The sequence below is a fragment of the Gossypium hirsutum genome, chromosome A03 (assembly GCF_007990345.1).
Source record: "Gossypium hirsutum isolate 1008001.06 chromosome A03, Gossypium_hirsutum_v2.1, whole genome shotgun sequence".
NCBI lineage: Eukaryota > Viridiplantae > Streptophyta > Magnoliopsida > Malvales > Malvaceae > Gossypium > Gossypium hirsutum.
Window position 1 is genome coordinate 110,540,861 of NC_053426.1, and position 21,856 is coordinate 110,562,716.

At 31.2% G+C, this 21,856-nt stretch overlaps 4 protein-coding genes across 4 annotated transcripts; 1 reads left to right on the plus strand and 3 right to left on the minus strand.

Annotated features, from left to right (window-relative positions):
* Positions 1 to 406: 406 nt before the first annotated feature.
* LOC107886943 (50S ribosomal protein L1) lies at positions 407 to 4,490 on the minus strand. Its single transcript, XM_016811053.2, has 10 exons — positions 3,875 to 4,490; positions 3,644 to 3,721; positions 3,291 to 3,332; positions 3,112 to 3,214; positions 2,801 to 2,865; positions 2,672 to 2,716; positions 2,431 to 2,538; positions 2,254 to 2,341; positions 1,624 to 1,670; positions 407 to 731 (listed from the first exon to the last, which is right to left on the minus strand). Exons 1-10 carry the CDS (start codon positions 4,403 to 4,405, stop codon positions 651 to 653), a joined length of 1,188 nt encoding a protein of 395 aa, XP_016666542.1. The 5' UTR covers positions 4,406 to 4,490; the 3' UTR covers positions 407 to 650.
* Positions 4,491 to 6,104: 1,614 nt separating this feature from the next.
* LOC107886948 (EPIDERMAL PATTERNING FACTOR-like protein 4) lies at positions 6,105 to 6,645 on the minus strand. The gene is made up of 2 exons (XM_016811056.2): positions 6,484 to 6,645; positions 6,105 to 6,403 (listed from the first exon to the last, which is right to left on the minus strand). The coding sequence occupies exons 1-2, from the start codon at positions 6,598 to 6,600 to the stop codon at positions 6,215 to 6,217; spliced, it is 306 nt and encodes a 101-aa protein (XP_016666545.1). The 5' UTR covers positions 6,601 to 6,645; the 3' UTR covers positions 6,105 to 6,214.
* A 5,469-nt stretch (positions 6,646 to 12,114) lies between these two features.
* On the plus strand, positions 12,115 to 16,833 carry LOC107886944 (vacuolar-sorting receptor 3). Its single transcript, XM_016811054.2, has 12 exons — positions 12,115 to 12,688; positions 13,673 to 14,365; positions 14,466 to 14,554; positions 14,664 to 14,733; positions 14,804 to 14,887; positions 14,997 to 15,073; positions 15,163 to 15,244; positions 15,585 to 15,667; positions 15,763 to 15,829; positions 16,061 to 16,189; positions 16,289 to 16,398; positions 16,580 to 16,833. Exons 1-12 carry the CDS (start codon positions 12,379 to 12,381, stop codon positions 16,676 to 16,678), a joined length of 1,893 nt encoding a protein of 630 aa, XP_016666543.1. The 5' UTR covers positions 12,115 to 12,378; the 3' UTR covers positions 16,679 to 16,833.
* A 1,656-nt stretch (positions 16,834 to 18,489) lies between these two features.
* On the minus strand, positions 18,490 to 19,952 carry LOC107886947 (transcription factor bHLH84). Its single transcript, XM_016811055.2, has 4 exons — positions 19,494 to 19,952; positions 19,174 to 19,407; positions 18,959 to 19,090; positions 18,490 to 18,769 (listed from the first exon to the last, which is right to left on the minus strand). Exons 1-4 carry the CDS (start codon positions 19,842 to 19,844, stop codon positions 18,671 to 18,673), a joined length of 816 nt encoding a protein of 271 aa, XP_016666544.1. The 5' UTR covers positions 19,845 to 19,952; the 3' UTR covers positions 18,490 to 18,670.
* Between the last annotated feature and the right edge of the window lie 1,904 nt (positions 19,953 to 21,856).

The window sequence follows — 21,856 nt, forward strand, 5'->3', positions numbered from 1 at the left end:
TAGACCCCAAATAAGATTAAGTACCAACATGAAAACAAATTATTACCCCAAATAAGATTAAGTACCAACATGAAAACAAATTATTAGGTGCCAAAATAGTAAAAAGTGACAAGTTTGAAATTTTGTAATTCTGTGATTTTTTACCTATTTACTCTGGAGTTGCTTTCTAGAAGATGCATTTGGCCAATTTTTGAAAATCTAATAATTCAACTAATTAAGTTTTAACAATAAATTTGATTGGGTTTTAGTGCATTCTTTAATTTATTTGATTATTGACATATAAAAAACAAATTTATAAAATTGCCGATCTAATTTAAATGAACAAATGTTTGTGATCAATTCGTTTAGGCACTCACGCAGCCATTTATTTTCAACGAATTTCAGTGTTTGACAGTAAGAAAAACCATTGCAAAACTCAGACAAGTCGATAAATACTTTGAATATCAGCGTATTACAAAAGAAATGTAAGAGAGGAAAAAGAAAACCCTACTCTAACCAGATTCCGACAATTATCATCCTATACCAACATCTTGGCATTAGACAAAACCTTTAATCTCAAAGAGCTTTCACTGAATGCACTTCAGTTGCCAACTAACTAACTTATCCACTCAAGCATTAAAAATACACCTATGCTGGTCTGGATAAATGACTCAGGCGTTAAGATACACTTTGCTGTAATGATCTGCTGCTCTGGATAATGACTGTATAGAGACGCGAAAACCCGGACCCATCTGCACACATGCATTTAAATTTGATTATGGTTGGCATTGCATTAAACATCTGATTATGCATATAGTTCATATGGGTTACTTTTTGTCTTCAAAGTTAAATCTTGTTGCATCCATATTCCCAGTGAATAAGGGAATAAATGCAAATGCCTAAAAGTTACACGGCATACTCATTTCACAATACACCTAGAGATTAACCATCTAGTTCAACTAAATTACACTATTTACAGAAAGAGCAAAAGAAAAATACACCCTTATGTCAATATGCACAATATATGTTGAATCTCGACCACTAGTATTCCCCTGACACTAAGCCAAGTTTTAATATTTTCCATTTAAGTTAACTAAAGTCAGTATCTTAATAAATTTAAGGTAGAGAGAAAGGTAGAAGATTTAACAGCTAGATTCTGATATAAGTGCGACCAATTGCTTGTTAGAGAAGGCAGTCTTCTTTATTATTTTTTTTCAAAAGATGGGGCAGGGGAACTTGTGCATGAGCAGTTAATGTACAAAGTATTTTGGTATTATGGACATTCTCTAATCTCAACTTAAAACAGTCTAATTGTATACAGTATGCCACAGATAGATCAGTTAGAAAACAGTACAATAAAATACTCTTTTTATTTTATTTTATTTTTACATTTTGAAGTAAAGCATTTATAATAAACATCTGAAAGAGGTTATATCAGAACATTTCAACATGCAACTGAAAGTTGCTAACAACTATTAGCTTAGCCAAGTTTCCTAGAGTGCAAATGTTTCTGAATTTTATTTTTTTTCAAATTTGACAAGAATCATAATTCACAAGCTTGGCAGGTACAGTGCAAGTAGTATAAATTAACAGGTATCAATTAACAGCTGCTAAAATGTAATATAAATAAGATGATGAACTTACTGTGCTGCATATATGGAAGGAGTTCACATATCCAGCATACTTGGACGCTGTAAAAAAACCAAAATTATGTATGAAAAGCAAAGAAGCTAAGTGAAAATAGGGTCTACCCAACAAAGTTACTGATGCAGGACTCTTCTAGAAGTTCACCCAATTGGTTGTTTTACGTGTGTTTCATCGTGCCTGCTGGTTTACCTTAGTTTACAGTTAGTAACCATAACGAGCCTAGCATAGTTATTTTATCTAGTGTATTGAATTCTAACAAATTATAATTTGTTCCCAATTAAAGTTACTTAATTAAATCTTCCTCAATGATTATATTTACATTTATATTGGCTTACTTGCATGCATACGTATAAAGGATATTTCTCAATTCCCAAGTTTCTTGTATAAATTTTATTTCAATTGCATTAATATGTAAGGGTAACAATAACCATTTTCATAGTTTTCGGTTTGCAGATAGGAAAATCTAGGATCAAACTCATTTCATGTAAATTATTATCATGTTAAGAGTAAATCATTCTGTTGTGAAAGTAATTCAATATAATTGTAACATGTTTGCAGCTAAAAGATAAATCCTAATCCAGACTGTACAAATCAGCAAATACAGAATATAAGGTGTAGCTCTCTTACTCTTCTTCAATCCTGCTGGCTTTGCTAGCAAAAGAGAATTCATAAACGCACCAACATTGTCACGCAAAAACTCCTCTGACAAACTCACCTATACCACAGGTGAAAAGTTTCATGACCTCACTTTCAGCAATAAAATTCTTAAACCACGAGATTATGTTCTTAAGTAAGATATGTTACCTTTCCAATTCCAACATGCACAATAGATGTCTTGTCCATTCTGAATTTTACTTGACCCTGTTTAGCTTCTTTGACTGCCTTGGTGACATCTTTGGTTACAGTACCTTGCTATACAAGTAGTCATGAGGGTAAACAAGTCAAATAGATTTTTTGAATTGCAATTAACATATGCAAGTAGGATCGGGAGTGGTGTTTCCACTTGGCAATGCACTAACAAAAATAAATATAAGATGATACTTACTTTGGGATTTGGCATCAGACCATGCTGATTCAGAATTTTTGATATCTGCAAGACGTAAAAACACATATCGATTGAATCAAATGATGATAACTAGTGACACTATTTAAAAAGGCATCTGAAATCAAGAACCTTATAAAGACGTTTCATGAAACTATGCGTTGAGAAACATCTGTCAAAGTCAACCTTGCCCGTGCCTGCAAGGATACAAGCTCGGGTTCAGACTGAAATCATAATTTATTTTAGAGATATGTCAAAGGAAGTACTGACTCCACCTTCCATCTATTCGAGCTAAAGAAACAAAGGGAATGTGAAAGCAAAAAAAAAAAAAACACTAAAGGGCATAAACCCTATCAGAGGTGATATAACAGCAATTAACTTAGACAAGGAAGCACTGGAACTAAGTAGATATAGAAAACAATATGACAAGAGGGGTTTAATACTTGCAATTTCCTCGATAAGATCAACACCACCAACAATATCAGCTCCAGCAGCTCTAGCGTCATCAGCATCCGCTCCTTCAGCAAAGACAGCTACTTTGACTTCCTGAAATGTCAAATGTAGTATTGTTAACAGATGAGAAAACATGTTAGTTCAGCTTACAGAAAAAAGTTCTGAATACCTTCTTAGCACCATGAGGAAGTGCCATTGTCCCACGAACAATCTGCATTCCAGTCAAAAGAGCAGTGAGCATCCAAAATAACCCTCTTACAAACAAATATAGGAACCAAAAGCCGTAATTACTTCAAAAGAATGTCGAAATAGAACATCAGTAACAGAGACCTTCTAAAATTCTTCCCTTAACCACATTTGGCATTGCCATATATATATATATGGAGAATTGTAATCTAAGAAGCATTAACCACTGGGAAACAAGTTTTTGAAGCCTTTGTGCTAGATTCATCATAATAGAGATAGATATACGAGATTAATCTTAAATATAAAATAAGAAATCAAACAGACTGAAATGCATACCAGCTCGGATCGCTTTTGGTCGATACCCAACCGGACATGAGCTTCAACGGTCTCATCGAAATTCGCCTTGGCATTCCCCTGAACAAATTACCAGAAGCAATGTGCAGTAATTAGCAATGACAATAAACAAGATATAAGCAAGTACATACATGCAATACTGAATCTTCGATTCACAAAACAAACAGTGTTTATTAAAATTGTTTCAAAAAAGAAGAAGCATTTAACACAGACCTTGACTTCCCTAATGGCATCCATCAAATCAAGAACAGGACGCTTCTCGTTCTTCTTCTCCGGCATAATCAACATAGGAAACGGAATCACAACTTTCTCCTCCTCAGCCGCAACCCTAAAAGGTGTCCTCCAAGCTCGACTCTCCGCCTGAATTTTTCTACTTTCCCTCGCCATCTCCTCGCTTTCTTGATCCCTCGCCTCCCCCACACGATCCTCAGGGAGAGGAGCCACACGCGTAGGATACGAGATGGGTGAGATGTTGGGTACGTCTTTGACATAACGGAGATCCTCCCGGCTCAACGTGGATCGAGTGCCTTCTTCCGGTGGAGTAGACTGAAGGGTTTGGCCTGGTTGTGGTGGGTCTTTGGGCTTGGGGGCGTAGGAGACTGGTTGAATGGGGAGGGATTGAGAGTCAGAGGAAGAAGAATAAGAAGAAGAGAGAGATCTATAGAGAGGAAGGAAACGAGAAGATGAAAAATGGGGTAGTGAAAGGCGGCGTGACTGAGAGAGGAGGAGCTTGAAGCCGGCCATTTTTTTTGTTTATGCAACTGCTGTAGCTGTGGTAGGAGGAGGAGAAGGGAAGGGGTTTTTGGCTGTTGGGGTTTTAGATTCCCAATTTAGGGTTTATGGTTAATATTACATTTGGTATTTAAAATTTCATTCAATGTTCAATTTGATACCGAGTTTTTTTTCTCAATTTGATACTTAAGTTTGCATCAATATTTAATTTGGTACCTAGACTAAGCAATACCATGTGGCCAAATAAACATTTGACACGTGTTCTCTAGTGAATAAAACATAGGTTTATAATTGGAAAAAAAAAACCCTAAATATCTAATTGAAAAAACTAAGTCTTAAATTGAACATTGAAACTGAATTAAGATACTCAATTGAAGCAAAACAGCTCATATACTAAATTAAATATTAAAATAAAATTCAAGTACCAAATAATATATTTACCTTAATAATATCATTTGAAATTAGTATTACTAACACTAATAATATCAAATTCAATGAGAGGCATCTATATTTATCAATACTAATATTTCAATGATTGATTAAATTGATCTCACCTGTCAATCATCTTAATTTATTTAATAAATTATCAAAAATCCATTCATTTTATAAAGTAATTATTATTATTATAAATAATATTTTTATATTGATATATAAAATCTAAAAAAAAAATACACGCATTGTAGATTTTTTTTTTATCAAAATTTCATTAAAAACATAAAACAGGGGACTATAGGAAGTTCTTTAGTTCATTCGGAATACACATGTTAGGTAGAATTAAAATTTCAAGATTTTAAGATATCGATAGATTCAAGTACGTTTTTAAATTTAATTTTTATTCTTAATTATCTAAAATGATAAATTTTGATTTATTAAATTTTACATTTCTAACAACGTCGTTATTGGTGGTTCTCATCATATTCTCACACACACAATATCATTCCATAAACAAAAAAAATTTCTACCTTTTTGAAAAATCCGATTACTTCAAGATTTCCAAAGGTTCCAACATAATCACAAACTTAGATTAATACCCGAGAAAGTTCCGAACTCAGGAAGTTCTTGATTAATCTTCATCCACCAACTTGTAAAAGATGCAGACCCCATTACAAGATTCGATCCTAACACATCATAATTTTTAATATCTCAAATTTACCATTTCATCTAAAATTTCATTTAAAATTATTTTTTTATAAATATATTCTTTACCATTTTTTTGACCCACGTCGTATTTACACCATAATTAATTATAAAAAAAATAATGTAAAGTGAAAATTTACTATTCAATCCCTAAAAAATTATTATAGTTTATATTTAATGTATTTATTTATAATAAACAAAATAACAATAACAGAATATACTATATCTATGAGAAATGATTGTATGAAATAAATATATTATCCATTTTCAATAGTTTAATGTCACATCAGTAATTTAATAATGAATTTCAAGATTTTCATTTGGATTTGATTTTTTTTTCAGAATGAAAAAATTGATTTGGTATTAAACTATTAGAAAATAGATACAAAATTATGGATTTTATACAATCCTTACCCTATATCTATATAAGATGTTTATATTTGTTTACTTATTTGCTCAAATAACTTTTAAATTCACCTTCTGCTATTTAAAATATTTTTTTATTCGATTTTTTTTATAACAATTCATGTTTAGTATTCATAAATCACATATTCAAATAAAATACGATAATAAATTACTTTTTAAAACTTTCATATTTCACATAACATCAAAGCCTCATTCAAGTATGATACAAGTAACACAATTAGATATAGAAGCAAGTTAAATCATATATGCTGGTAATAATTAAGGTGGGTATATATTCTCTTGGCACATGCATTGCCACACTTGAGGGTAGTACTCATTCTCTTCTATCTCCGCCGCCCGAACCGATACTTCGACCGGCATACACGGCTCGCACTGCTTGCACTTTGAATCACAAGAAGCTGGTAAAGATCCAGGCCTTCTAGTCCCAGCAATCAGCCCCAAATTTTCCTGCACAGTATATAACCATATCCACCATTCAAACAACATTTCAACAAGGGAAATCAACAGTGAACTAGAGATGTACCGACCGGAGAAGGTGACGGTGAGCCGGCTAGTTCGCGAGAGTGAACGGAGATGGAAGAACCTAGAACGGTAAGCAAGAGGGTAGTGATGAAAATGGTGGTAATTTTCTTTCTGTGTTCCATAGAGAACTATTTGGAAGGTAACTCATGGAATGGCAATTATTTATACATAAGAGAGAATATGGAGTAGTTGAAAATTTTGATACTGTATGATGAAGAAATGGTCAAAATGATCTCAACTAAAACTGAAATTATCATCATCAGTAAGGTTTGGAACAGCATAAGCCATGTGCTCTTCCAGATATGTAAAACTGCCAGTGATGGTTTTTGAATCCTTAAGGGAAAAGATGATTTCACAATTTTCAGATGTGGAATGGAGATTGTTTGTTGGTGTATATCGAGACCCGATTGATTCAATATTGATATCATTTGAATTGATTTTTTGTTCCGTGGTTTTAAATAAGTTTGTCATCATTTTCGAATAAGTGGGAACAACATGATCAACATGATAGCATACATAAGAAATTGTTAACCAAAAGTTAATCAATCATTTTTTTTAGGCATAATGATTTATTTGGCCCCTTAATTTTACTAAAAAAATATTTTAGTTCTCCATTTAACTTTTCATCTCTTTTAGCCCTTAAATTTGTATTGTTTATCAAGGCAACCCAAAATGGACTGTAACAAGGGTTAATTTTTGGTCTTTTTTTTAATTTTAAAATTAAAATTATTAAAAAGTATAAAAATTATAAATTAATTTTTAATTTTTAAAAAATTAATTAATTGTTAAGGTAGACTATCACGTGGATGTCAAATTAGCAATGTTAACAAACATTAATTTTTCTATTCATTTTGGAGTGATTTGACAAATAACGCAAATTCAATAACTAAAAGAGACAAAAAATTAAATACAGGACTAAAATAATTTTTTGTAAAGTTAAAGAGTCAAATAAATTATTATACCATTTTCCTAAACCGATTTCCATTTTATTTGGGCACCTATCAACATTGGTTGCAAATTATAACGTTGTATTTATCAATTTCAAGTAAAATGTTAAAAGCAAGGGTTTTTTTCCAAATTTATGAAATAAAAAGATTTATTAGCAAAATATATTGGGTTATAGATTAATTACCCCCCAACTTCAAAGTTGGCACCTCCAAGTGCGGTCTTCTTTATATATTTTTTCTTAGCTCAATGAAAAAGGGGAAAATATCATAATAGTCCCCGTATCTTAACAAACTTTCATGATAACTAAGTTTAGTTAGTTTCAGTTGTTTTTTATTCAGTTTCCAACTTTCCATTCAATATTAATAGGTTTCGAGCCCCAGTATTTGGTGAGAACTACAAGTAAATATGGAAATTATGAGAAAATTATGAGGGACCATTTGTGATATTATTTCCCTTTTAGTCCAAAGCATAGAAACAAGCTGTTGTTACGCTCAACTAAAAGAAAGGAATAATATCACAAATGGTCCCTTATAAATTTATTACAATTTCAAGATAAACTTTTTAAAAGAAGAAATTAATAAAATTAATGTGATATTTACTTATAGTTCCCACCAAAATCTTGGCTTGAAACCTGTCAATATTGTATTGAAACCAGGAAAATGAAACAATTGAAACTAACTAAATTTAATTGTTATGGATTTTTGATAAAATATAGAGACTATTTATGATATTTTCCTATTTTTTATTTCAGCCCCAATATATATATATAGAAGACGGCACTTGGAGGTGCCAACTTTTAACTGAAAAAATATTTTTGAAAAGTTTGGTTTAAACTTTGAATGTTTAGCATTGCTATTAAAAAGTACTTTTGAGAAATAAAATGTCTATTTTAGACATATTATTATCAAGTAGACCTGCTCATGGGTAGGGCTACTCAGCTTGGCCCGAAGGCCCGCCTGAAATGTGGGAGGGTTTGGGCAAAAATATAGGCTCGAAAATGGGTTTGGACAAAAAAAATTAGGCCCGTTTAAAAAATGAGCCAGGCCTCGGGTAAGGTATTTTTGGCCCAGGCCTGGCCCGAATTCACTAAATGACAAAAATTCTACTTTTTTTTAATGTTATTTTCTTATTGTTTTCTCCCTATTTTGCTATCATATTACTATTAGTTGCTCCTAATTTGTTTTTATTATTTGGATATTGTATAAAATTAATTAAGCATTAAAAGTGCTTTTGATTTTGGGAGAGGAAAAATTAAAAATTTCAGTCAAAAGCAGCTTGTTTAACTCAACTTTTCTTCCAAAAGGGTTTTTGGAGCAAGAAGTGTTTTTTTTTAAGTCTATCACTAATTAATTTATTTTTTTCAAATCATTATAATAGAATATTTTTTTCAAATATATATTTTTTCCGAACTCATTATGATAGAATATTTTCAAATCAAATAAAGCATTTTTAACATATTCAACATATAATATAGTTTTATTTTATTTAATCAACACAAAGTATCATTATTTAAAATAACAATTAATTAACATAATTAATTCTAATATTAATTAAGTGATAATTGAGATGCTTTAAATTTTATTCAGTAATAATCTATTTTATATCAATAAAATTAGCACAACTTCTACCTAGCATTTTAATTAATAATTGTAAATGAAATTTTAATTACTTTTTTAACTAGGTTATTCTCACAACTTTAACTTTTAATAAATTATAATATTTTTTACAAAAATTATAATTATTTTTAAAAGTTCCAACTTTTTAATTTTTAAATATTAGTTTAATAATATATTAAAATAAATAATATTTTCGTGTTTTATAAATATTATAAATTATAAATATATATTCGTTGTTACATATTTTAACAGTCAAAGGAGTTAATAGGGAGAATAAATGTTTTGCTTGCCTTCATGTGAAAGGTTAGAATAGAAATATGAGTGACCCAAAAATCAAGCCCAGGCTTGAAGAAGAATACGGTCTACATAATTGAAAAGGAAGAATGAAGCTCTGAAAGAAAAAGTCCTTTTTTAAGAAAAATAAAAGGTATAATTTTTTTCTAGCCCTCCAATGTTATAAAAAAAATTTATTTTAGTTCTCCAATTAATTTCACTTTTTTTAACTCTTGAATTTATATTTTTTGTCAAATAATCTCAAAATGTATGGAAAAAGTTAACTCTACTGACGTGACATACAAATAATTTATATTTAATTATTTTTTATATTTTTTAATTTTTAAAAATAATTTTCTACTTTTATTGAATTTTTTAAATTTAAAAAATAAAAAAATATCGACATGTGATCCACTTGTGGATTTATGTGTATGTCACGACAATAAATTTAATAAATATTAACTTCTATATCCATTTAAAAAAAAACATAAAGGTTAAAAAAATTAAAATATTAAATGAAAAGTTAATATAATTTTTTTTTGTAAAATTGAAGGATGAAATAAATTAATTATTCAAAACTAAAAAAAAACAAAGCATTCAAAAATGGACCCATCCATCCCACAGTCACCACTCAAAAGCCATGATGAGCGTCGACTTGGATGAGGATCCTCCGGTGATTGCTCCGTCAATTTCAACTTTGAAGCCATCGCAAAGTCAGTCGGTAAATTTATAAAACTTTTAAACTTCTAAAGATATTGGGTTTTTTTTTAATTCGGTATATTTTTTTTAAAACTTGATAATTAAATTCATTTTGGTCATAAACTTGAAAAATATAAAAATGTTTGATGATGTGGCACCCTAAGATTATATTATATTATCACTTGCAAATTAAAAAAATTATATAAATTTTCATGTGATAACGTAGTATAATCTTAAAGTATCACGTATAATGTTCTAATAATCGGACCAATAGTTGAATCGATTAGGCTACTACTTTCCGATTCAATTATTCCGATTCAATCAGTATGATCAATTCAACTACTAGGCTAATAATAATTTAAAACAAAAATTAAAAAATAAAGAAATTTATTAAACCAGTTCAATCTACTCAGCTACGAGTTTTTGTCCCTTTTTTTTATTATTATTATCAATTTTGAGCAATTCTGAGCAACTTCCAATTCAATCAGTTCAACCCCTTTATTAAGATCAATATACCGATCGGTTTGCGGTCCAACCAACTAATTTTGTTTCAAAAATACTGGTCACATCATCAAATCTTTACGAAATGTAAATTCAGGTATCAAAGTGAACCCAAGTAAAGTACGGATACCAATTTGGACCTAGTTGCCATGTTTAGGGGCACAAATTATACTATCTCTTACAATAAATGCATATCTTAATTAGCTAATTAGAATCATGGAGAATTGTTTGAACCAATAACTCGAATATACTAGGACTCAAAATAAGGGCCAAATTGAAGTAAATGTGGACTATTATGTGAGTTGTCACTCCAACATCATTTAAAAAATTAATGTTTTAGTCAAAATTTAAATTAAAAATAATAATTAGACTATTCTTTAATGTTTAATGGTCAAATTTAACTCAAATTTAAATTAAAAATAATAATTAGACTATTCTTTAATGTTTAATGGTCAAATTTAACTCAAAAGAATAATAAGGACCAAACTGACAAAATATGTAAACGTTGATGGCTAGATTTAACATTATGCCTTTAAAAAACAGTGTAGATATAGAAAACAAGTGAAGGTTAAATTCTACAATTAGTCTATGTACTTTATGAAAGTTGTGGATTTAATCCTTGTACTTTGATTTATCGTTTTTAGTCTCTATACTTTTCAAAATGTAAAATTTCAATCAACACCAATTTATAACGTTTAAATTCATTAAGTTCTACCATTTCCAAAATCTAATGTGGCAAACATGTTATCATATGCGTAATACCATGCCTACTTGTTATTTCCAGATATTGCTCACTAAAATCTAGTTAATAGATTAATGATTGTCATTTCCGTCAAGACTCAAATTTTAAAATTCGAAAAATATATGAACTTATAATGATTCGATTGGAGAATATGGACTAGAACTACAATTGTACGAATTGTACAAAAATAATAATTGAATTTAACCAAATGGATTTGATTGCTATTGTTTAAATTCAGATTAAATTTTTAAATTTAAAAAAGTATAAAGGCTAAAATTGAATAATTTGAAAAATACAAGTACTAAAATTGACCAAATTAAAATATAAAGATTAAATTTAAAAGTTTTACAAAATATAGGGACTAATAATAAAATTCAACCAAAATGAATATCTTAACCCTTAAGAAAAAGGTACCGTCCAAACTGTCCCACTTGCTCGGAGAGATAAACACTTGTCTTAAAATTTTCACCGTAAACCATTTATTTATTTCTAGTATTGTTTATTATACTATTCGGTACATGTTCTAACTTTATTATTGTCTCTTTTAATAATATTATTTTAATATTTGAACTTAAATCTCTAGTTAAAAATACAAAATGTTTTACTGTTGTATTCATCACGTGTTTGATCTTTGTATTTTTTTAATTTCTGAATTTTTATTAATAAATGATATAAAAATTACAATAATATTAATTACAATTTAAAAAAAAGAGATATTTCTGTATAAAATATGAGTCTTAATCTCCCCATCTACAAGTTTTTATTTTACAATGCTGAATATTAATTTAATTCCACATTATTATATTTACAATAATAAAACTTAAAAAAGGAAAAACAAAAAACAAAAACAAAAACTCGAATATTCATGTCCAAAATATGTCCAAAATATGCATAAATCTCTTCACCATTTTAATATAATTATTTACTTAAATATTAATTATGATATTTTTAAATTAATAAAAAAAGGATTTTAAGAAATAGATAAATGTAGTTGTATTAAATGAAAATATAACATCTCTTTTACTCGCATGTTTTTTCTTACACGATCATCTTCTTCAGTATCTTCCTTAAACTGATCTACGCAAATCCCAGGAAAACCCCACGTGTCAAAAGAGTAGGAGATGGAGATACGGAGATTGCATATTCTTCTTCTTCTTCAAGGGTTTATGTTGTTCTCTGTGATTGGGAATTGTTACGCGAGATTTGTGGTGGAAAAGAACAGCTTGAGGGTGACTTCACCCGAGAAGATTAAGGGTACCTATGACAGTGCAATTGGCAACTTTGGGATACCTCAATATGGGGGAAGCATGGCTGGTGCCGTGGTTTACCCTAAGGAGAATCAAAAGGGTTGTAAAAGTTTTGATGACTTTGGGATTTCCTTTAAATCCAAGCCTGGTGCTCTTCCTACTTTTGTTTTGGTCGATCGTGGAGGTACCCTTTTTTCTTATTTTTGCCTTCCATATTTGATTTCTGGTCTGAGATTGAGTTTTTTTAGCTATGATTTATTTGTTCTTGGGTTGACTCATTAGGAACCATTTTTGCCTCTTTTTTTGGCTAATTTGATTGTTACTTTACAATTGGGGTTATTTTGGGTGTTAGATTTATGGCTTGATTTGTTTGGTTTGGTTGGTTTAAGAGGGTTATTTTTCCTATTCTTTTATAATTGTAAGTTTCCTATTTGAGTTTAATTGGTTTAATTTTCATGCACTGGATTTATGTGATTGGTTTCTAACTCTTCCTTTCATTTAGTGAAGTATTTATTAGTAGTTTCTGTCTATTACATTGTCACTATAAGCTTTAAGTTTTGTAGTTTGTTTGATTTGGTGGACTAATAACTTTCATGACTTTCATATATATATATACTTGTTTTAGCCTGCTTAAGTCGTTTGGAAGGAAAGATGTCATTTTCTCCTTTTATCCTAGTTGTTCTCTGAAATTTGGGTTAATTTTCCTATTCCCCCCCCCCCCATTTCACTGGGATCAACTTTTTTCCTGATTTGGAATGAAATCTTGTTGTTTTCTCTTGTGAAATAAGCTGTTTGAATTGATCGAAGATAAACACAAGCTCAAAGAAGATGGAAGTTGTGCATGCTCTAAGTGCATCATATTGATGGCTTATAGTTGCCTCCAATTATATAATTAAGATATTACAATGTGATTAAACTGTTACAGGGATAAGAAGAATCTTAAGTAATAATTCAGTATGTTTGAGACATTTTTCAGTTTATCGTGGCCTATGTATGGATACCAATGGCTACTATTGTGTTAGGTCGTAGAGATTAAGGTTGTAAAACTTGTTTATTGTCCTCAGACTTGACTACCTAAGTTATGGTCTTTCAGTTTATTTTTCTTTAGTTTTCGATAACTTCAAGCTGAGTCTGCTTTTTGTGTTTACTATTCTATTTATTTTCCCAGATTGCTTCTTTGCTTTAAAGGTCTGGAATGTACAGCAAGCTGGTGCTTCTGCAGTGCTTGTTGCTGATGATATTCAAGAAGCATTAATAACCATGGATACACCTGAAGAGGATAGGTTAGCTGCCAAATACATTGAAAATATAACAATTCCATCCGCCCTTATCGAGAAAAATTTTGGTGAAATTCTTAAGAAAGCAATAAGTGGTGGGGATATGGTCAATGTTAATCTTGATTGGCGAGAGTCTGTTCCACACCCTGATGATCGTGTGGAGTATGAGCTATGGACCAACAGCAATGATGAGTGTGGAGTTAAATGTGATATGCTGATGGAATTTCTGAAGGATTTCAAGGGTGCTGCACAGATACTTGAAAAAGGTGGCTATACTCAATTCACACCCCATTATATAACTTGGTACTGCCCTCAGGCTTTCTCGCTAAGCAGACAGTGCAAATCTCAGTGCATCAACTACGGAAGATACTGTGCACCTGATCCCGAACAAGATTTTAGCTCTGGCTATGAGGGGAAAGATGTAGTTATTGAAAATTTGAGACAGCTATGTGTTTTCAAAGTGGCAAATGAGACCAATAAGCCTTGGTTGTGGTGGGACTATGTGACAGATTTTCAGATAAGATGCCCCATGAAGGAGAAAAAATATAACAAGGAATGCGCAGATGTTGTTATCAGAGCTCTCGGTAAATAGTTAAATTAAAGAAACCTCTATTTCACTTATTATTGCCACTAATACCATCCTCAAGAAAGGACAAAATCATGATGTTTTTGTCATCCATTCAGGGCTTGATGGTAAAAAGATTGAGAAGTGCATGGGAGACCCTAATGCTGATGAAGATAATCCTGTTCTGAAAGAAGAGCAAGAAGCCCAAGTATTTCTCCCGTGCTTAGTTATATATGCTTTTATGTATTTGTTCTCATTTTTGACCTTTTTGGAGCTCTTAATCATTGAAAGCTGCTTAATAGAAATATTTTCTATAGGTGGGAAAAGGATCTAGGGGTGATGTTACCATACTGCCTACGCTTGTTGTTAACGATCGCCAATATCGAGGTTTGTCTAGGTGCCTGTGTATCACATATAAAATTTAGGACGCCTTCCTTTCTGATATATTAGAATACAGGAAAGCTGGCCAAAGGTGCTGTTCTGAAGGCCATCTGTGCTGGTTTCGAGGAGACTACTGAACCAGCCGTTTGCTTGAGCGGTGGTAAGTGTTTTTTATTAAACTTTCTTGCTAGAGAAGTATTTTAGTTGGTTACCACTTAGGGGCTATCATATAGCGCAATGCTAATTGACAGTGCTTACGTCTGTGGCAGATGTGGAGACAAATGAATGCTTGGATAACAACGGTGGTTGTTGGCAAGATAAAGCAACCAATCTCACAGCCTGCAAGGTATGAATCAAAGAAATTTCTAATAGAGGTTCATTACTTGCTTATGACACCATTAACGCAATTAAGTCCCAACATATTAACTTTCTCAGGATACATTTCGCGGGAGAGTCTGTGAATGTCCCTTGGTTGATGGTGTACAATTTAAAGGAGACGGTTACAGTCACTGTGAAGGTGTTATGAGATTTTGTTTTTTATCATTTTTTTTGCATTGGTTTAGTTATTATTTCGAAGTTAAATTTAAATTGTGAAGTTACCATTTTAATGCTTTTTTCATGATTCATGTCTCATTATATGAGCTTAACAATATGCAATGGCATTAATAGGATAAAGCTTAATTTGTTTTTGTTTGTTGCTTATGTCCAAATTCGAAGCTCCTCATCAATTTTTATTGTGTTTGCTTATGTTTAATGAGGCAATACAATTTTCTCCCTTAAAACTCTGGTTTCTATCATTAATCAGCTTATATCTGCATAATATATGCTCATTTTCTATTTTCGTTTTTGCCGATCAGCTAGTGGGTCTGGAAGGTGCAAAATTAATAATGGAGGTTGTTGGCATGAAGCACGAGATGGACATGCATACTCCGCTTGTTTGGTTAGTATTGACATTTATTTTTCCTAACCTCCTCCCAGCTTTACATTTTCCTCCTCCTGAAATCAAGTTTATGCTCTAATCGAGGATTTGAACAGGATGATGGAAATGGTAAATGCCAGTGTCCTCCAGGGTTTAAAGGTGATGGTGTCAAAAATTGTGAAGGTGAGTCCTAAACGAATAAATATATGTTTTTTTTTTGCGAGTTCGAGAACCTAATTGCCACAGGCATCTGGAAAGTGCCTCCTTTATTCTTAGTATGAAGAAACTCGCATGACCGTCATGTAGATAAGCTATAACGAACAGTAAATGACTAGTTGATTGCAAGCAAATGGAAGCATTTGGTTTGTCAAATGATTTAAGCCATTTAATATTTGTGCGTTGCCAATCACGCAGATATTGACGAATGCAAAGAGAAGAAAGCCTGCCAGTGCCCTGAATGTAGCTGCAAAAATACTTGGGGAAGCTATGAATGCACTTGCAGTGGAGATCTTTTGTATATCCGGGACCATGATACCTGCATAAGTGAGTTGTCGATCTACAATTTGCAACTCGAACCTATTTTCTATGCAATATATGATTTCCGGTTCGTGTTTTGATGTCTCACTCCTTGCTCTATCTCAGGTAAGAGTGGTACCGAAGTAAGATCATCATGGGCAGCCGTTTGGGTCATTTTAATCGGCTTGGCAATGGCCAGTGGTGGGGCTTATCTCATTTACAAATATAGATTAAGGGTAAGTTAGTGCATTATATTATATTTGGCTAGTTAAGAAAGTGACTCTTCTGGATTGAATCTTTTGATCGGCAACTTCCTATAGACTAACTTACCAAAACCCGAACCGGTCATTCTGATTTTCTTCCCGTATATGTTAAGCATAGTTTTTTTAATGTTGACGTGTTTTATTACTGTTGCAGTCATACATGGACTCTGAAATCCGAGCTATAATGGCACAGTACATGCCACTGGATAGTCAAGCGGAAGTACCAAACCATGTAAGCGATGGTCGAGCATGAAGACAAAAAAACTCCAGTATTTGCAGGGAGTAGTGTTGTGGTACTTCTTGTCATACATTGATTCAATTGGATTTGGAGCAAGGATTTTATTGATATGTAAAATATATGGAGCAATAAAGGAATACAGAATAGAAATGGCTTCTTGTTCTTTATTATTAGAATCCCTATTTATCTTTGACCAATAATTTATATGCCTACTTTGTCTCTGTAGTTCATTTATGTATTTTAGATTAATTTCTTATTTTTTTTAAGCACCCCTCTTTTTTAATTGCACTTGAAAAAATATATATAAGCACCCCTCTTTTTTAATTTCTTATTATTGTCAATGTAGGAAGGTGTAGGTTCGAATGCGCTGAAGCGTATTATTTTCCTATTTAAGGGTTGGGGAGGGGTAATGTGTAGTTTTAAACATTGTATCAAAAAGAGTAGATATGATAAGAACTTTTGAAAAAAAAAACTAGAAGAAATTAAATAATGTATGATAGACACATTTTGAAATTTTTATTTTTTACAAATTGACAAATTTTAGTTTTTATATCATGCAAATTTGGAAATTTTATTTCTTGATTAAATGGAAGTTCTTAAATCCGTTTGGTCAAATTTTGCTATTGATTTTGTAAGTAATGAATTTGGTCTATGTTTTTCAATTTATTCAATTTTATTGTCTTTTTGAATTTTAAAATTTAATCCCGAGCCATTGTGTGACTTTTATGTGAGTATCATATGAAAATAATAAGTTGATATAATATCACACGTGTGATAATATATTTATTGAATAAAATTTTGAAAATGATTAAATTTAATAGTAGTGTTCAGATAGAACTAAAAGTATATATAAGGATAAAATAACTAAATTAAAGTACAAGAATAGAACCTATTGCACATGAATCAAAATTTGACCACAATATAAATAGTATATATGTAGTTAAACTAGAAGACCTTTTCTTTTGCAATTCTTTTAAGTTACATTGTGAATCTCGTAATTCGGTTGAATCGATTATTTTAGAGTTGTTCATCGCAATTTAGTTTGATTCTAAATTTTTCATGTTCATTTTTGGTTTTTAGTTTTTATTTATTTTTATAAAAAATGAGATTTATCTATATCTTTAAGACATTATTTTTAAGAAAATTGTCACTTTTTAAAATATAAATTTTTTTTGTTACATTACAAAAATATAATTAATTAAAAATTAATTAAAAAATAAAATTTGGCACAACTTCGATAATTTAACTTCTTAACTTGTATTCTATAAATCATCTAAATAATTCAGTTCAAATCAATTTTCGATTTTTCGATTTTTCAATTTTTCTTCCTCAGTCTTAAAACAGAATAATAATTAAATAAAATAATTTATTTTCATTTCTAAAATATAAGTTGGCAATTTTTAGTGTTGATCAAATTTAAACGTAGACAAACCTAAACTATTCATTTATTTTGAACAATCTCATTACAAGTTCTGATTATATCTGCTTTTTTTTACACAATTCTTAAAACTACACATAGTCCCTCCACAGTCCATAGATAGGAACACTCAGACCCACGCTCTTCTACATTAATAATAATACATATTAATTGAACTAAGACTCAATCGGCTAAACTATTCATAGACAGACTGAACTACTAAATTAATTGGTATCCATTTTTACGGGTGAAATCTTTTATATTTAAACTTGAGTCTAATTATGTTGAGGTTGAAGGTTACAAATTAACATTTTTTTTTAAAAAAATTTACTGTCCACCATTTTAAACTTTATTTATTTTCTTTAAAATTAAATGTACGAAAACTTAAACCAAATTTTGTATGTGATTACAAGAAATAAATGACCAAATTTTGATGAATGATTTTTGTGGTAAAATTATTGATTACAAATCAAGATTTTATCAAGAAATAAATTCATTAGAAAATGGCAACTGAACTTATTTCAATTTATAAAAATTTGCAAGATAGCCTATATGTTTTCACCAGAAATGGTCTACAGCGGCGGTATCTTCTACGTTCTCTTCGCTGTACCGACCTTGAGATCGATTCCGATATCCATTCCGTTGTAAGCAATAGGTGCATACATCCAAAGATCATCGGAACTCAACAACTGCAAGATTCCGAAATAAGGAAACGAAATTAAATTAGGAAAAAAATATAATAAAAGAAGTAAACTCTTAGAAATATCGTCATTGTCCTCCGTCTGGGTTTTATCTCTTGATCGACTTCAGGTAGACGATACTTCAAAAATTTTTTCGAAAAAATTCGGAAATCACTCCAATGAAGTGAAGTTTATTACCTTAATTTGTAGCTGCAAAAACTTTACATATTGAACAGCTTCTTCAAGCATTGTACTAATATCAACCTTTGTTCCATTAGGGACAAGATTCTGTAAAATCCTCAATCTTTCATTAATCCTTTCCCTTCTTTTCTGCAAAACCAATACGAATTGATCGGTTTAGTCGGTTAAGCAACAATGCTTTAAGCCAGATTTGCCTTATATATGTTACTTACCCTTGCATAAAGACTTTGTGGATCAGTGGCTGCTCCCCTACTGGCTCTTGTTTCGCCATTCAAATTCAGTGTTGTTTCCCCCTTTGAGCCTGAGCTCGCACCACCATTCGAGTCGTCCTCCGAAGAGCAACTGGCCCAGCTTTGCCCGTTGAGACCGCCATTACCGTCTTCGTCATCATTGGCCGCAATGGTCTGGTTCTTCTTAGACCTTCCATTTCTCTTAGTCTTTTGAACCTGCACACACACAAGTAAAAAAAAACAATCAATGATAAGCTGAAATCAAAAACATATCTTTTCAAGTCTTTTTTTCGAACACTTACATGAACATCTCCTGAATTTCGAGATCTCTTGTTACTACTTTTCTTCTCAGGTTCAGGCTTCGGTTCTTTTTCAACATTGCCATCCTTACCCATTTCTGGGTTCAAACAATCATCAGGTTCAACCAGAAAAAAACCAGTGTTGGTCCCATCTTCCATACAAAAATCCATTGAAATGGGGCTATTATTGGTTACAAAAACTGGGTATGAATCACTCAAGTAATTGCTCATATCTATGTCAGGGAGCTGAGGACAATTACTCAGCAATTGAGCCATGAAATCAGCTTCTTGATCAGTTGTATACATCCCACTGAAACAACTCCAATCTCCTAAAAGGGTTCCCATTGAATCCATTGAAGAACCAAAAAAAGTGGGTTTTTTGAGTTCTTTTTGGGGCTTCAAGTTATTGAATTAGTTTTGATCCTTGAAGAGAAACAGGATAGAGAGGGCTATATATATGGGAAAACAACTGTGAAGAATGTCACCAACAAAAAGCATTGACTCGTGCAACAATATCTTCATTTTTTTTATAATAATTACCAATTATTATGAAAGAAAGCTCGTAATGAGGGGTCCCTCACAAAGAACAACTCAGAAAAGGATTAATAATGGAATCAATATATTTTTGAGCTTAGCTCGAAGACGCCTGAAAACTAGACTGTTTTTTAACTAACCGTACTCAAACGAGAATGATTTAGTACTTAAAACATGAACTAAGATTAGGTGAAATACGACAAAACAAAATTTGGTCAATTATAAATGGTTTATTTCTTTTATCGGTCTTTGTACTCTTTACATATTTGAAATTTAGTCCCTTTACTTTTTTTTTAAGGTAAAACCATGGATGCCTTTGTTCGTAAATGGTATTTAAGTAAAGCCAATGTTATTGAGTTAGACTAGACTAGTCAAGCGGACTGGTTAAACCAAAAATCGTTCAGTAAAAAAGTTGAATCAACCTTTGAGTAAATTGCTTCAAAACGATAAAAGTCTAAAAACTGAAAAAAAAAAGTTGGCAGATTGATCCAGTTTTATAAGTTTTAAAATTTTAATTATTTATTTAATTATTATTGGATAAATGATCAAATCGATTGAACTGAAAATTGATAGACTGATTAGTTCAACCATTCATTCAAATCCAATTAAACGAGTTTACTATCTCCTAATCTTTTGATTTAATAATGGAAACTGTAAAAGTACTTTATTAAATTGAATAACGTGACATTTAAAAAAGAAAATTGCTCACATGGCTAAAGCTATGTGAAAACCACATATGTATGAAGAATTTTACAATCCCAAATTTAGAATCAGAAAACATTACAAACCCAGATTCGACATTTTTTTATTTGCTTATTTCCCTTCCAGCAAGTAACATAATCCAATTTAATGGAAAATCAGAAAACTTGTTGAATGCTTTTGTGTATATATTTTTCAAAGAGGCTAATTTCCTTACTCTTATAATACGGTTTTTGGATGCGACATATTAGGTAAGCTCTCATGCATGTCAATATAACTATGCAACTATTCTAGAATAAACACGTGTTCTTTAAATATGAGTTCATTTGCATGATGATGCTAACCATCCCGCGTGCAAACTCATACTAGCGAACTATGCAAGTTATGACAACTAGATTGGGTCGATCCTAGTTGGGTATCTAGGTCGCAGGTCGGTAATAACAAACACCATAACACAACTCAACTTTGCTTATTAGATCGTAGTATTAAAAGTTGAGGTCTAAACTTTGATTGTACAAAAAAAAATACAAGGACCGAGAACACAATTAGATGTCCAGAAATATTTTGGTGAAGAGGAATGGGAAAGAGAAACACACCTGGCAATGGGTAGACGTGGGGGGGTCTTAACTTGAAAATATCATAAAATTTATAATAAACATATATAGTAAGTTGAAAGTATAGGATGAAAATGACACCTTAGGGAAAGGGGTCGGCCAGATCGTGGAGATGAGTATTTTGGCTGACATTCTCAACCAGACATTAATATCTGATTTTCAGATACTTTGTCTCCTTTTTTAAGAGTGTTTTTACAACTTTTAGGAGGAATCTCTATCTTCGTTGTTATAAGAACCCTAAGAAATTCTTTTGCATGTACTTGAAGAAGATCATAACCCAGATTTTTATGAATATGTTTTGGAACTGTTGGTGACTAGGTTATGGTTTTGATTTTTAGGATATTCTATCATGTAATTTACATGTACTTGAGAGTATTTTTTTTCGATGAATGTAAAGGTTTAGATGAGATCTTTCGATATTTGATAGTTATATTGAGTCTCGATTAAATTTAGAGTTGAACTGAATCTAAACTCTAAATGATGGACGAATATCTCCTAGAGCTGTTTATTCTGTCTATG